The following is a 16,914-nucleotide window of genomic DNA, read 5'->3' as shown; positions in this document are numbered from 1 at the left end:
TCCTGGGGTTGAAAGCTATAATGTCAAACCGGTATATGTAAATCGTAATCCCCTTTTTGTTTAAATGTACAAAAAACAAACAAACTAATCTTTCCAATAAGAGCAAAAATGCAATCATTCTATTGCACAATTCAATGTTCAATTTTAAAACAAACAATAAGAAACAATGTAAACATCACAGCTAAAACATCATCATGAAATTCCTTTACATGCAAAAGTCATTTGAGGACTCGCACACTTGTTCAATTGCACACAATACAACACGTTCACTAATCAGAGGATGCGAATTCCGGTTAAGTTAGAAGTAATCTCTGATTTCGCACATTTGACCTGAGAGGTCACATATTGGATGTTAATACTTTCTGGCGCGCCGATACTCGTTCCGGAGAGGCGATCAGGTGAGCTCGACGGTCTCGCCGGGCTCGGCGGGCTCGGCGAGGACGGCGTAGTTGCCCGTTTTGGCCTCTCGACTGTACGCCACCACCAACGTGTCCTTTTTCGGTCTCAGCTGATACAGGATGGCGATGCTCAACGCGCAGGACAACATCTGGGGAGGAACAAGACGCCAGTGTGGTGGATTCAAAGTCCTTGTGCAGAAGTTTTTTTTTTTTTAATTGATGGACAGACATCCAGAGCGCCCGTACCCACAGTGAAGTCAAGCCCATTGAGATGCCCACCACTAGGTTGATGGCCACGTTTAAATGTGAGATGAGGATCGGGAGACACGGCTGCAACAGACAAACACATTTCACCAAATTTGAACTGATGAACTGTATGAGATTCGATTGCAGCAGTTTTTATGTACGGATTTACGTGAATGCTCAACAAAACTATGTACTGTACCTCTTTATAAATCATGACTGGCGTGTTCTCTATGAACAGGCTGCTGTTCCTGGGGGCGGCCACCTGGGACACAAATGACAGCAACAGGGCCAGTAAAGAACTTCTATTCATATAAGACAGGGGTCTGCAACATGCGGCTCTGGAGCCATGTGTGGCTCTTAAGTCCCTCACCTGTGGCTCCCAGTGGAGCTCTTAAACCATTAGTAGAAATTATTTTAATTGTTTAAATTTTATATATTTTTTAGATAAAATATTAAATTGAATGAATAATTTTGATTAAAAAAAAGAATAATTAAATATTCAAAAAATGTCAGAGCCAAAATGTTTAAGCTGTCAGAAAAAGAGAGACGAAAGGTAAAGACAAAAATGTCCAAAAGGGAGGAGGAAAAGGGGAAAAATTACCATAAAATGTCCAAGAAAATGCCCAAAATGTCAGAGAATTTAATAAAAAGAAAGAAATGAAAAATGTTTAAAAAATAGCTATAACATGTCCAAAAACAAAAGAACAAATTCTGAAAATTACCATAAAATGTCCACAAAGTTGCCCAAAAAGTCAGAATATTGATTTAAGAAAAGGCAGGAAAGAAGATGTAAAAGTAACTATAAAATATCCCCCCCCCAAAAAAAGAAATCCCGTAAATATCACCAAAAATGTCCACAAAATTGCCAAAAATGGCAGAAAAAAATGTTTTAAAAAAATCACCGTAACATGTCTAGAAAAAGGAAGGAGAGGCAAATAATTAACATATGTCCATAAAACTGCCAAAAATGTCAGAAATTTGACAGAAAGGCAGAAAATCTAACAAACAAAAAAAAACGAAAAAAGGAAAAACAAAGCGTGGAAATAATAATAATAATAATAATAATAATAATAATAATAATAATAATAATAATAAACAGAAGACCAAAGGTAAGAAAAGGAATCTCAAAGTCTTGGATGCTGCATATTTTTCAGTTTTGGTGCAGCTCTAATTAGCTCTCGGGCCCTGAGTCAGTACATTCGGCTAACACGAACACACGGTTCCCTTCATCACAATCATCAAATGTTTTGCGGCTCCAGACGCATTTGCTATTTCTTTGGCCTACAATGGCTCTTTTGACAGGAAAGGTTGCTGACCCCTGACAAGAGAATGTAAAGAACTGAACAATTTGAACTTGTATGGCACCCTGTGGTGTGCAGTCCTTGGCCATCAGGGGGCAGTACAATACATAAAGAAACAAAGGAAATGCTAGCTGAAGTAAGATTAGCCGTTTTTTTGCACAGGATAGTATTACAATTATAGTCTCTATACATTGTACATTTTCGCCTATTGTTGACATTTAACATTTTCAATTTATATTTTTACTGTTTTTGAATTTACTTATAAGTATATAGATGCCATATAACTGTGTAGTTAAATGAATAACACTGTGATAATGTTTTTGTGAAATATATTGGAATCTCTCACTCCCTTCCAGCTCTTGAGATAAGAATGTGTATGTTTTAAAAGTGGTCAAGTTCTCATGTCATTAGTCATTTGGTCGTAAAAACTGAAGGTCCAAGGTCAAAGCCTGTCTACATAATTTCTCCGAGCCTGGTGGGGAGCTGAGATAATCGTATCAGTATCATCATGTCTGCTTATTAAGAACACTAATTCTTTGTCAAGTCTAAGGGCGGGAGTATTCTTTTTTCAAGTATAAAGCAACTGTATGTTATCATATTCGTCACACTGGAGGCTTAACATCACCTTCGAATGTAAGCAATTCTCCTGTGTCTTTAAGAGCTCTTAAATAAACTCCTTAAAGGAACTTTTTCATACGATCTCAATTCTGCAATTTATTTGAACACGCAAAAGATTACACTTAATAAAGTAATCAAATAATGCCTTCACTATGCATGATCAAATGTGTCATATTTTGCGTACTCACACAGTCGGCCAAGGTGTCGTTGCACAGGCAGGACTCGGAGATGTTGTAGCCCCAATCCATGTAGCCCTGTTGCACTCCGCAGCACTCCAACTAGGAAGCAAACATAAGCACAGAGAAGTCCTCCTCCATTTTGTCCTTGCGCCAGCTGATGTCACCCACTTCTGTTTGGGTCTCCTGCAGGACTGCCAGATCCATCTCACTGGCGTTGCTAATTGGCTGCATGTGTAGGTACAATCCGGACACGAGATTAATAATCTGCAAGAGAGAGAACACGCATTGGAATACTTGCAAGGTAATTCTTCAGATTTGGCGAGAAAGTGAAGAAAACGCCTCTTGGCATTACCACAGATCGCATGATCAGTATATTGACGGCCAAGTAAAGCACAAACAGGCTGCACAGGATCGTTCCAATTGTGAACTGAGATACAAAACAACAAACGGGTCAAAAATGCAGTAGGTATAAAAAGTGTACGCACCACTTTTCAAATACCAAGTTTTTGTGGTCTATAAAAAGGACACCAAAATAAAGTATTCCAAAACTTTTTTCACTATCACTTGTAGAATGCAAGTGATTTTTTTAATTATTATTTTTTTCAACAGGGGAAGAAAAAGAGATTATTGGTAGATTAGAGATTGAAGTTGCATAAGTGAGCACACCCTCTTACAAGAGGGATGAGCCTATGTTTAGAAATAACCAATCACATTAATTTACAATGCTAGTCAACATATACCTGCTATTTTAAATACCTCTCATTTACCCCAAATTCATCCATATTATCTAATGGGCTCTTCATGATGTTGTTTTTTTGTTTTTTGTTTTTTTGGACTGCAGGTTCCGGGTTAAAACTGTTCATAATTCCGTCCACCTTGCCTAAGGCCCCAGTTGCATCTGAAAAAGTTAAATACAACTGAAATGATTTTTTTAACAAATACAGGTATTCATGTATATTGTTCTGGATTAAATACAGTCGTACCACTAGAGAGAGAGAGCCCGCATACCACTAGACTCGAGGTACTCATACCACACTTTTAGAAACAGTCTTTTAGTAACGCATCAACTTTTTTTTTTTTACACAAGTATCTCTATTTCTATTTGCCACTTTTGTCCTCCTGTGTGTTTTCACCTACCACAATGAGCACCCATCTCTTCTCTTTGCAGGCCCCGTACAAGCCGACGATGGGCAGGAGCAGGAGCAGGATGGACACAGTGTACATGACGTTGATGCCCATGATCATATGTTCTATCTGTGGATTTGTCAATGTAATAATTCTCACGAGGGTTTAATAGGAAAGTGAACCAACAAAAAAACGACAGTTACGTATGTCCCTCGCTGTGTTACCTGCTCATCTCGTGAGAAGTGCCCGTGGCTGAACAGCGTTCCAGCCAACATGAGCGCTCCAATGATCTGTGACGAGGAAAAAAACAAATACAACTTTTGTTAACACTGACAACACACAAGTTAGGAGCTACTCCATAACCTTTGGGGAGCTTGTTACGAAATCAGTTGTCCTCCACTGGAAATATGTTGCACGAGCCCCGACAAGCAGTAATGCTGCATAATAATGCGGTGGAAAAGTATGCATAAAAAAAACCACAAAAAAAAACAGCACTCACCGTCATTAGACTTGCAGCAATGATAAAACTCCTTTTCAACCAGATGTTCACTTTCCCCATTTTGTCTCCGGCAATCCTTCTGCAGACAAACAAACAAAAAGTAGAGTAATATGTCCTCACGGCGCACTGACGTTTACAAATGTGCAAAACAAAAAGACAAAAACTGCACCCCTCCTCCCTAACTTGCTGTTCTGCTGGTGAGCAGAGGAAATGGAGGGGAGGTGTGTGAGTGTGGGGTGTGGGGGGGGGGGCTGGATTAGAACAGCGTTGGGGACTGGGGGGTGCGAAACGAAGGATATTTGGGAAGAAAGTTGAACAGATGTGCGCATTGTTCATCCATCACGCTTTATTTTTTTTCCTGATGTAAGGAGGGGGAACTCCTCCCCCCCCAACGCTTCCATCCAGATGTGCCCCGTGCAAAGGAATGCAAATTTTCAAATATTGTCACAGTGCCTTTAAGGCTACAAAGAGGATATGAAACTTGTTGATGGAATTAAAAACAAAAAAACACACACACAAAAAGGCAGACGCTGGTGCGACTTGGTTCCCTCTCAGCAATAATAAAGCACGCATTGTCTTGGGGTTGTAACCCGAGCGCGCACACACAAGCCATTTGGTGTGGTAGAAGTGCACAAAAAGTTAACACACAGACACACTTCCTGACGAGTCACTGCACAAAAACATCCAAACCTAACCTGACTTTTTTTAGTGTTGTTTTTTTCCCATCCTTATTCAAACCTAAAAAGGAAAGCGTTCAATGTTGATTCTCACAGCAAGAACACTGTCAAGATAAGTTGAGGGCTTCAGATACCACTAAGAATAATATTTTTGTATAGGCTACACATATACAAAGTTCCATTAATCAAGTCCAGCCCCCTCAAAACAGGTAAAAAGCAACACACGTGTAAAATATGTAAAATTATTTATGTTACGAATATTTTGTTGCTAGAAATGGATGCAACAAGATTTTTGTCCACACCTGTAGGACGTGAAATGAATGACAAAATTCAGAGGGTTATTCCTCCAGCTCTAACATGATGATGAGCAGTTACGGCAAAATAAGGTACAGCCATGTCTCCAACCTTCAGCGGGGTTGACCTTTGGGGTCACGGCGAGAGCATAAAACATCTGTGCAACACGTCACCTTGGTATTCCGTTCACTCCTTCCATGTCACGGTTACGTAAACAACCGGGGCCAGATTTCCACATGCTTGGCAAGCTTGCATCCCCCCTTTTCCTCTTCCCAAATCCTCACAGGGGGCGGGGGCGGTCTTGGGATTTTCAGCTACGTTTACACTGTCTTCCATTTACACTATCTTCCAGGCCACCACGGACAAAAAGAAGACACGGGTGAACAGGAGGGTAAACATGACAGACTATGATTATGGAGGACCAAAATGACTAAATAAATAAATAAATTAATGACTATAAGTGAAAATAAAAGCGGATATAGAGAAATATAATTCGAAAATTAAATTTTAAAAAATGAATCTAAATGGAAATAAAAACAACTATATATATATATATATAAGATTTTTTAATTTTTTTAATTTAATATTTAATATATTTATTGATAGTGGACCAGATAGTCGTCCATTGCTGGAGCTCTCCATTCAAGTCTTTCGAGACTTCCTTGTTCGCCGAGCCGCTCACTCGACAAATGAAAGGCAGTTGGCAACGGCGGTGTCCAACCCAAGACACGCTTAGGACCGCCCCTTCATTTGAATAACATTTCGTCCTGGGAGTATGGACCCAAACTGCCAAAATTAAAATAAATAAATAAATAAATGACTACATAAAAAAATAAAATAAATATATATATATATTCTGCCTGTTAGCGAGAGCCACCACATCGTGATAACTTACATTGAGGTTTCTGCATTTGGCAATTTATTATTATTTTATATTATTAGTATGGGATTTTTTTTAATAGGTTTTAGGTGAACTAATGAATACACACACACTCGCACGCACACACACACGCACGCACACACACACGCACATACTCACCCACATACAAAAAAAATAATATATATATCTATATATATATATATATATATATATATATATAAATGACGAAAAGTGAAAAAATATGACAAAATATAATTCCAAAATTAAATACAAATGTATTTATTTATGTTAATATATATATATTTTTTGTTTTTATTTCCATTTATATTTATTTATTTTTATATATCTTTTTTTATATCCGTTTTTATTTTAAATTTTAGTCATTTATTTATTGATCTAGTCATTTATTTATTTTTGAATTTGGGCAGATTTAACCCTCCATAATGATTGCCGTGGGTGCCTGGCGAGAGTCAGAAAGTGTCGTGGGAATGCATGGCTGCCAATGGAATTTGTTCCCTTTTATTATGTTATAATAATACTACTAGAATATTTATGGACCTGACCTTCTAAGTGAATTTGTATTTGTTGAATTTGACAGAAAACTCAACTTTTATTGAGTTGCAGCGTACTAAAACTGCCCATTGCCCACGTTTCTTTTTTTTCTTTTTAGAAAGCCTTGACAGAACGGGGTCGGGGACCAATCAAAACGTGACAAGCCTAGAGAGGAGGAAACGTACTGGTAAACCGCCGCCTGTCAAGGAAACCGTGAGAAAATTTGGCCAATATCCTGGCATAGTGATTTTTGAGCAAATGAGACTGCCGTGGGCGCCGGGAACAAAGCGTAAAGCCGAGAAATCATTTGTTTGACACAGACTTGGATTGTTTTGGGAATACATGACTTCATGTGGGGAGTATTTGCACTGCCCACACATGCGCGGGAAAACAATCGGCACTTCTTTTACTTGAGGTTTTGGGGAGATGAACGCAAAAATCACAAGCTAACCCTTCAACTACTCTATAGATGTCGCTACGCCCTCACCCCCACCGCCCCCTACTGTGTAAAATCAGTGAGTTGGAAACAGCTATCTAAGCACAAGCGCATTAGTGGTAATATGATCAACATGTAGACATGCAGCAAGTTTGAGGGGAAGTTGTGCAAGCGCTTTGGATAGCTGAACTGCACGTGGACCTTTACTTTGGAGGCGTTTATCTCTTGCATTCCGGAAATTGCGTTTTTTTGTGTGTCTAGTCCAGCTCATCTTTGACTTTTATTTTGACTTCTTTTCAAGGTTGGATCACATGACTGCTGCTCGCACTGTTACCAATTTGTCAGGGATTATTGGAGTGGGAAGGGGGAACCACGAAAGAAACACTCCAGGAGACAGACGAGGCAGTTTAAAAAAAAAAAAATATATATATATATATATATATATATATATTGCTTTGTCTGCGATAAGTATCTTGATTTGTGATGAATCTGTAAAGAAAATGGAGCTGCGTCGGTACAGTAGTGACATTAATTGGGCTCAACTCTTTGATTATATTATCAAAGAAAAATATGCGAAGAAGCCTTCCGGCATAAACAGATCAAGAGTTGGGAGCCATTAAATTATTTTTTAAAGGGGGAGGATGACAATAATCATAAAAAATATTAGTCATAGTTTATTTATAACACCAAGTAACAATATTATTATTATTATTTTTTTTAATCCTTAGAGGTACTTAATATGCTGGTGTTGTTTTTTTTGCCTGCACTCATCACATTAAAAACAAGTACTTCACACTAACGCAACCTTACTGGAGATTAGTCATTTCATTTTTCAGTTTCTAATTGATCTCGAATTAAATCTTTTAAATGTATTTTTATTTTTACTTAATGTAATTAATGTTAATGTTTTGATGAAGTTATATCGTTCAAGTAAAATTTAATTAAATTTGTGCAGTTTATTTATTTTGACTTTTCAAAATTTAAAGAAATATTTATTAATATTAATGTTCAAATTTTCAATCATTTGATTTGATTATGAATACTAACGAGTTAAACCCAACGATTACTTTCAGATGGAAATCATAATAAACCTTTCTATAGGTTCAATTCAATATGTTGAGTAAAAATATATTTTGACAAGTTTGATATGATTCACGGCAGTAGGGCAGATGCCCTCTAGTGGTACGTAAAAGAATCACTGGCGGTCCAGTGGTTATGTTAAACATAAGTGTACAAAACCTTGCTTTTAAATGGTCAACATTTTACATTTACTTTACTTTAAATGTGCAATACATTTGTATTTAATCATTATTAGATTCGTTTTATTATATTTAAGCACAAAGTTGTTGTTAATGTTCAAACTTTGCAAAAATGATACAGTGTCTTACAATAACATATAATTAAAACTAAAACAAACACTCACCATCCTCATTGATGAAACTCCTTCTCAACCAGATGTTCACGTTCCCATCTTGTCTCTGGAATTTTGTTGGGGAGTTTTTCCATGTAAAAAAAAAGAAAAATATATCAAAATAAATTTTAAATCAGTGTAGTATTTTCAAAGGATTCCAACAATGTTGAAGATAGCGTGTGGAAGGTTTGATCACTGCAGTCGAAAATAAATCATTAGGTTTAGAATAAATCTGTTAAATTGAGAAGAAAATAAGCATGTGTATATAGTTGTACATATAAAAGATATACTTGTCAGTTAAGACTACAAAAACAAGAAAGTAAAGCTGTTTCAAAAATAGAAATACATTTTTATAGCAATAACGGTCAAGCAGTAGAATTATAACAAACAGAAAGATCCAAGAGGCGAATTGCAGAACACGAGTCTAGACTACAGCTATAAATAGAATGAAATGATTACTTAAGACACATTTTATATAGCTTGAAGAGCATAATCCTAATTAGAAGAAATGCTTATGCAGAAATGTTTTTTTTCTTCCTGAAAAGCAGTGATTTTAGGATAATGGAGAAGCAACATTTTTTGTTACAGTACCTTTAAATGTTGTGTGCCGTCATTACCCCTAGATGGCAGTAGAGTCACTCTAGACATTTTACATGACATTTCCCGTCCCCACCATAAAATACACCGAATCCGGAAAGAAGCACTCAAGACAAAATGTAACTATAGCTATAGGATAGGAGGAAAAAAGAGCAAAATACCTCTAAAATTTTGATTTTGTTGATATAATAATAACAATAATAGTAATTATGCGCTCAACAGACAACTCTGTTACTCAAACTTGTTTAGCCATCTGGAGGAAGAGAAAAAAAGTGAGATAAATGACTCAGCAGAAATGGCATCATCAAGCTATTAAAGAGACAGTGTGTATGATTTATGTTTGTATATAATATAAAAAAAAACCAAAAGAAGCTGAATTAAGATATATAAGAGATACAAAAATAATATCATCAGACATAGTAAACCGAAATGATATAAAAAGAACTTGGGATGTACTCAGTGGTTTAATTAAGCAACAATCTGCAAAAACGACATACCCTGATTATTTTATGGACAAATACGGTGCACACAAATAACATGAATGATATCATAAATCATTCCAACCAGTTCTTTGCAAATGAGTTGGCAAATGGTATCCCAAACAATGGAGGGAACAACCAAAACACAACTATTACAATGAATCCTTCCTCATTTTTGCTTTCAGCAACCAATGAAAAGGAAGTGATAAACATTATCCATAAGTGCCGAAAGGAAACATCAACTGATTGTCATTATATTGATATGTTTTTGATTAAAAGGGTCATTTTAAATATTGTAAAACAATTCACTTATATCTTTAACTTATCATTTGAATCTGGTTGTTTCCCGACTAAGTTGACAATTGCCAAAGTAATACCTCTGTACAAAAAATGATTGCAAACACAGTTTTACTAATTACAGACCGATTTCTCTATTGTCCCAGTTGTCAAAATTTGGGGAATTTTTGCGCTCGACCATCACACCAGACTGATTTCAGCGGCCCCTGTCCGGCTCATCGGGCACACGATGCGTCCACTTCCACTTTTCTGCTCAGAGCCGTAATCATTTCCATTTTGATGGGCCTTCGCTTGCCATGCATGCTGATTCCTCCCAAGGTCAAAACTGCAACATCTGAAGGAGGATTGTCAAGGAAGTAACTTTGTGCAATTGCGGTGAAACTGGTTCATGTTTTTAGAGTGACTTGAAATTGCCAATTATATCTTCCAATAAATACACATGTTGCATTTGTTGTCATTGATGAAAAACATTGCATGGCTATCAAATGCTAATGCTTATAAAATGAGATGACCCTTATATAGTGTTTGGGTCAAATTTGATCTGTTTTGACAGTAATAAAAAAAAAAAAAAGTGTCCGCACACAAAAATAAAACAATTTTGCGTTCCCACACATGAAGTTGAAGCAGCGGTGCTGTTTCCCAGCGACTTTGGACTCTCACAGACCAGCAATAACAAGCTTGTTTGTCAGTGGCACAGTTGAATCGAAAACACGGTTTCCTTCAAATATATCTTACGTAAGTAAGCCTTTTCATATCTGTCGCTGCTTTGTTGTGAGTGTTCCTTGTTGCCATGGCGCCACAAGGATGAATGTTGTTTGAAGGGCAAATGGAGGGAAAGGCCCAACAAACCATTTGAAGTAGACTGAATTATTGTAAAAAAAAAAAAAAAAAAAAAAAAAGAGGCCCCTCACATGTGTAGCATGTACTGAGTACACACTTTTACACAATAGTACAACATATAGAGTGGGGGGAAAAAGCTTTGAAATATATATTGATAGCTTTATTTTCATCTTTGTCAATGTATGTCTAGTTTATATATAGTATATTTGGGGAATTTTTTACATTTCGAAGGAAAGTTGAATAATCTTTTGGGAATTGCAGTTTATTTTACAGTATACACATTACTTTGTGACTTTTTTTATTATTATCTTGCAGTCGACAAATACTCCATACCTTAAGAAACTAAAACTAATAAAACCCATACAAAAGCAGAACATTTTCCCCCAAATTAAAAACTTACAAACCCGCTCTAAAAAAATATTTCGAACAAACTGTATATAAAAAAGTAAAAGTAAAAAAAAAATAATAATAAAAAATAAAATCCATACTAAAGCAGAACATTTTCCCAAAAATGAAAACAAACCCGCTCTAAAAAATAATTCGAACAAACTGAATATAAAAAAGTAAAAGTAAAAATAAAAAATAAAACAAAAAAATCCATACGAAAGCAGAACATTTTCCCCAAAATAAAAACCAACAAACCCACTCTAAAAAATAATTTGAACAAATTGAATTTAAAAAAGTAAAAGTATAAAAATTAATAAATAAAATAAAAAAGAATCATTTAAGTGGCCTCATACGTTGTAAACACAGTTGAACGTTCAAATTAATGGGACTTTTTTATTTTTTAGATGATTTCTCAAATGGCTGCATGTGCACTTTAAAGTTCTTTTAAAGATTTATTTTCAAATCACTATAGAGTGATTTAATGATTCAAATTCATTTGCGACTTACAGTTCAGTTTTATTAAAATAAACTAAAAATAAATCAATCAATAAAATTTGAGAACCACAGCAGCCTATTCCAGAATATACTTTTTTTGTTATCAAAAACTAATGATCTGATGGGCATACACTAAAGTAAAGGTATTGGAATTCTTGAAAACAATTACAGTATCCCTCAGGTAGACAGATGAGGTCATAAATCACGTGATTTCTTTTAGACAGAAAGTAATGAGAAATGATGTCTTCTTTCCACTGACTGATTAGGTCAAGGTCAACAATTTGCAGCTGTCATTCCTCATGCCAGCAGAGCGTGAGGATGGCCATTTGTTTTGTGTCATCTCACCTGCTAGCTGCTTTACCAACTGCGCCTTCAAATGGTCAGACTTGCACAATAAAAACGTGCGTTTGCAAGGGAGGGTCTTGAAGGACTTCCTTTCATTGGCCCGCTAATATTGAAAAGAATGCATTTTCTATGGCTCAAATCTTTTCAGTTGAACCCCCCAAGGACAGCTTTTTACGGCTGAACAGAATATCTGGCACCTTCAACTAAAGGTTGACGACTCGAATGCGCCACGGTCGCTATGGCAGCGGGATAAAGACTGCTTCCAGGAGTTGCGGTGTGAACAGAGCGCCTTTTTAACATCAGTTTCATTGAGAAGAGTTCGAATGACATCAGCGTTAACATTTGGGTATAATTTATCCTAGTGGTTCGCAAACTTTTGACACCAATTACCGCCAACGAAATTACAATATTAAAAAACTAATTTGTGGCCGGTCCAGTTCAAATGGATCTTTGACGTCTATAGACGTCAATGGCAACGAATGAGTTAACCCACCCGCAAAGCTATAATATGTCCTTGAGGGATGCAAATGTACTAATTAATTTAGCGCACACACTGTGGATGTACTGTATATGGTCTAAAAGGGCTTTTCATTCTTAAATTTTTTTTACACACGCCCTATAGTAGCTTTTAAGAACGGTTCACACTTATTTAGAATTTTTTTTTTTGTTTTGTTCTGCCACCATTTTGCACTGCAATTCACCTCTGCGGCTGTTGCCAAGCAACTCCTGACATTTGAAGGATACTTGATTTTTCACATTGTGTTTGTATGCTGTGTACTTTTTAAAAAAAATGTTTTTTATAAATATGTTCACATCACCCAGACTTAATTTAAGGGCAGCCTGGTATGTAAATAGATTATTCATTTGGGTTAGGTCAGAACTGTGAAACATATAGAACGCAAACCAACAGTAAACAGAAAGCTAATCTGCCATCTAACTTATTGGGTGACTCAATTTTGTCATTAACTGAGTGCAAAAGAACGTGATTACGGATAAAGCAGTTCTTTAAGATAATCTTTTTAATGAACTGATTATGTTCACTGAAATAACATGCCGTGGTCATCTCTATTGGGATTGTATTAATGAGTCTTTGACTTTTTTTTTTTTAAAGCGTATTAAAATGTTCTTTATGGATGTAGCCTATCCAGATTAAGCAAGTCTACTTCGTCCCTAACATTTATTATTGCGTGTACTTTGTACATAACAAAAGTTGAGTTCAGGCTAGTATGCTAGTTAATAGTATATATGAGCCTCATGTGAAGGTGGTTTGCTTGTGTTGTGCAAGTATTCATTTTGTGAAGCTTTCAACCGCTCACAATTGTAATATTGTTCAAGTACTATGTTTGTACTGCATGTCATTCCAAATCGGCAAAAAAATCAAATAAATTAGGCCTACTCACCTCTTATGAGAGCCATGTCTGCCATCTAGTGGTGAATTGTGACATTACAACTTTTTTTTTCTTCTTTTCTTAACCCCCAAAATAATAGAAAAAAAAATGCTGATAAACCTCCAATATACATTTTTCACAAGAAATGGTGGTTTAATCCCCCCAAATACCCCGCACCAAAATTAAAAAGTGGTGGAGAAAAAATAAATCCACGGTTACCAAGCCGCGAGTATGCGGGAGTCCACGATAGGAGAATAAATATTAAAACATGTATATTTTTCCCAATGAGCTTTTTTGAGGAGGGCGGGGTTAAGTCTCACATTTTCCCACAAAGTTGTCCCCCCCCCCCCTCCCGATATAGGCGTGAGGATATGCTGCACGCCCGAGTCTCTGCCTCTGAGTCACATTCCTTCCACTATCATCCCACTCAAACACAGACGGCGCCTTCAGCTGCGAATGTGATGCCAGTGATACATTCAGATGCTGGTAATCAAATGATGCTAATGAAACAAAGAGGCCCGAAGCGCCTGCAGGCACCAGTCCGTCTGAGCTGATAAACACAAGCAATCTCGCGGAGAGGCATTCTCAACATCCAGGCGGCTGGTGACATACTTTTGCTGCTTGGAAATAACACGTTGAAGAAAAATTCCACTTGAATGTTTTTTTTTTAACCCTGCAGGTTGGCCTGTGTCGCTATATGAACAGATGTTTGTAACCTTCTGTAGGTTTTAAGTTTCAATTGAATGCTTTCTTCATACAGTATATATATATATTTTTTTACATATACTGTTTCAAATTAGAGAATGCAACTTCTGTAGAAAGAACAGAAGTGAAATGTTGTGGAATTCATTTTCGATTGAAATGGCTTGAATTGGTTAAGAAATGTGGTAGGAGGAGTTAAATATGTAAATGATCACCTAATTAGAGAAACGTGAGAAATGTGAAATTTGGGGATTTATTGGTGTATGAAAATTAGGGTCAAGAAGTTTATTTTTGAAGGTCATTTACTTTATATGTTTTTTTTTTGTGAGGGAAAAATTTGGAATTCTGGAAAAGCTGCCCAAAAAAATGGCAGTTGGCCACTTTACTTTGACTTTCATTTATTGTAGCATTTAATGTCACTTATACTCTTCTACTTTATACTGATTTAACTGTTTTGCCCACCTTCCACTGGCTGCTTTTGCCGTTTAAAGCTTATGAAGATTTGCGAATTGTTTTGAAATGTCAAAATAATCTTTCTTGACTATGACTAACCTCTAAATGTTCAAACAAAATATCAGTAACTTCATACATGTTGAAACTCCATGTTTGATAACAGCACAGGTGATATTGTTGTTGCCAAGCAGAATTGTGGAAATTAATCTTAATTACGTGTGGATCAATAGTGCCATAAGCATAATGGTTCCTGACAATCCTGGTTCAAAGGTGGGAAAAATTACCTTGTTGAAGAGCATGTGAATTCAGCCATTAAATCGGAATTAAAAAAAAGAATGGCAACAAAATGTTTGCGGCACAGTTTGAGTGGATATTAAGAATACTTTTTTACACGTCAAGGTAGAATATTGACAGGCAATTATTGTGATCTTATTGAGGGTAAATCCAAAGTCTCTGCAGAGTCCCAATTGACATTGGTTATATCACTCAATAGGTGAAAAAGATTTGAATGGATGTTGCCCCCTGTTCAAATAAACAGTCAATTCTTTTCACTTAGGAGATTATGTCCTTCACGCCCCTTCAGCCTTTCTGTAACGATAAATAAACTGAATGCATAGCACACTAGGGGCGATAAGCGTCGCTTCACTGCTAGACTCATATTTGTAAAGATGTAAAATTCATGTTTGTACTAAACATGTCTGGAAATTCTCTTTATAGCTGAATATATTGCAATCTGCCGGATGTACGTCATGATTAGATGATGAATAGTCATCAGCTGCCTGATATTCAAGGACACACGGTTTTCTAATACTAAAAGAATTATCTTATCGCCTAAGTGGTTTAATGTGGAGACAAATATGGATTCTCACAAATTCAATTTTGTGATGGGATTGATTATGTTTTGAGGACGAGAGGTGCCATTTATTTAAAAAAAAAACATTTTTTTTTTAATGGTTTGTTAGCAGTATCACACAAACATGTGGATGGAAGAATACATTTATTTTGCCATCGCCCTCTGTTCAACATTTGCATCAGATATAGCTTATAACGAGCAATGATAAATAGGGTATTGTGTTATGACTGTCCATAAACTATGGAACAACACATTTAAAATATTACAACAATAGTCACTGACATATATTCACTATCCAAAATCCTTTTGACCCTATTGACACAATGACAAAAAACACTTAACATCTCTCTAACAACAGGTACAGACTAATGAGACAGCTAGCATCTAATGCTAACTATTAAGTCTTACTCCCATGAGCTATTTTCTGTGGATATTGCGTCTTCTGTATGCTGTTCCTTTTGTGAAATAGAACTCTGCCGCTCTTGTCTGCAAGGACCAGCAAATGATAAATTGCAAACGTTCACTGGAAACGAGGTTGTGAATAAGCTGTTTCACTGGCGCGGCGCACTTGTAGGGCACGGGGGCTTTGCGATTGGCAATATTTCTGCTTTGTAAATGGCTGCACTTGAGAATTTCAACATACTGATTGAAGTGGAGGGACTGAACAGGAAGACAATCAGTGGAGCAGAGAATTCTTGCCAAGACTCCACCAGTCCCCCACCCCTTTATTTTTATTTATTTATTTATTCAATCAGTATTTTACTACCCTGCTTGATTTTTAACAGTAGCCACTGGCTGCCCTTTCATTGACTGGTTGTTTGCAATCTTGGCGTAACATTGAAAGTAGTAATTCACTGCATTTTCCTTACATTGTGTCCTTCTCTCTAATTGACAGTGCGCCACAATTAGTTAGCAGGTGCGTCAACCACTTTAACCCAAAAGCAGTTATTTTCAATGTGGCATGTGTACCACTATTACTATGACGGCTCCCTCTGGTGGTGTGTGAAAGAATCCCTCCTAAGTACCATCTAGTTGTATTAAAGTTTTAAGTTAAAATCGGTTGATGACCTCAGATTAATGTGTGGAGATATTGAAGATGATCTTATGTTTAGATAGTTGGTGTAGTGGAAAACTCAAACATTGGCGAGTCAGGGTAAAAAAATTATTCCAAATCCAAAAACAGAGAAACTGTGAGGAAAAAAAAGCAGCACAAAGAACAAACACTCACCACTTATGATGACAGCCAAACAAAGGCAGAACAGAAACAAACAAACGAGAAACACCTGGACAAAACATGAAGGAGGTATCTGATTGGTGGAGACATAAGGGAGGGGCGTAGCAAACACAAGTGAAAATAATGAGACTGCATGACGTCACTCGACAGCACGCACGGATTTATGACTGATTTACACAAGAATGGATTCTCGGTCAATGCGCTACCGACAAGCAGCACTGACACTCC

The 16,914-nt window shown here is 36.6% G+C and overlaps 1 protein-coding gene across 4 annotated transcripts; it reads right to left on the bottom strand.

The window, feature by feature from the left end:
• Positions 1-97: 97 nt before the first annotated feature.
• On the bottom strand, positions 98-16,766 carry LOC144034872 (tetraspanin-8-like). Of its 4 annotated transcripts, none has more exons than XM_077543984.1 (12): positions 16,681-16,718; positions 8,629-8,683; positions 5,511-5,682; positions 4,367-4,445; positions 4,092-4,157; positions 3,880-3,996; positions 3,095-3,169; positions 2,911-3,006; positions 2,752-2,841; positions 844-906; positions 649-728; positions 98-547 (listed from the first exon to the last, which is right to left on the bottom strand). In XM_077543984.1, exons 3-12 carry the CDS (start codon positions 5,573-5,575, stop codon positions 529-531), a joined length of 750 nt encoding a protein of 249 aa, XP_077400110.1. In that variant the 5' UTR covers positions 5,576-5,682; positions 8,629-8,683; positions 16,681-16,718; the 3' UTR covers positions 98-528. The 4 variants fall into 4 exon arrangements, with proteins under 4 accessions (XP_077400110.1, XP_077400106.1, XP_077400107.1 ...); XM_077543980.1 differs by having other exon boundaries at positions 645-728; positions 16,681-16,699; XM_077543981.1 differs by lacking the exon at positions 5,511-5,682 and having other exon boundaries at positions 645-728; positions 16,681-16,766.
• Between the last annotated feature and the right edge of the window lie 148 nt (positions 16,767-16,914).

This window comes from Vanacampus margaritifer, chromosome 15 (assembly GCF_051991255.1).
Source record: "Vanacampus margaritifer isolate UIUO_Vmar chromosome 15, RoL_Vmar_1.0, whole genome shotgun sequence".
Lineage (NCBI taxonomy): Eukaryota > Metazoa > Chordata > Actinopteri > Syngnathiformes > Syngnathidae > Vanacampus > Vanacampus margaritifer.
Note: the sequence above shows the minus strand (reverse complement) of the source record. Positions and strands in the feature narration are given on the sequence as shown.

Excerpts from the sequence above, each read along its gene's own strand:
- LOC144034872 (XM_077543980.1), bottom strand. The coding sequence starts at position 5,575 with ATGTGGAAATCTGGCCCCGGTTGTTTACGTAACCGTGACATGGAAGGA. Across the intron at positions 907-2,751 it reads ACGACACCTTGGCCGACTGT|GTGGCCGCCCCCAGGAACAG; the intron begins GTGAGTACGCAA and ends TTTGTGTCCCAG. Across the intron at positions 548-644 it reads TGGGCTTGACTTCACTGTGG|ATGTTGTCCTGCGCGTTGAG; the intron begins GTACGGGCGCTC and ends GTTCCTCCCCAG.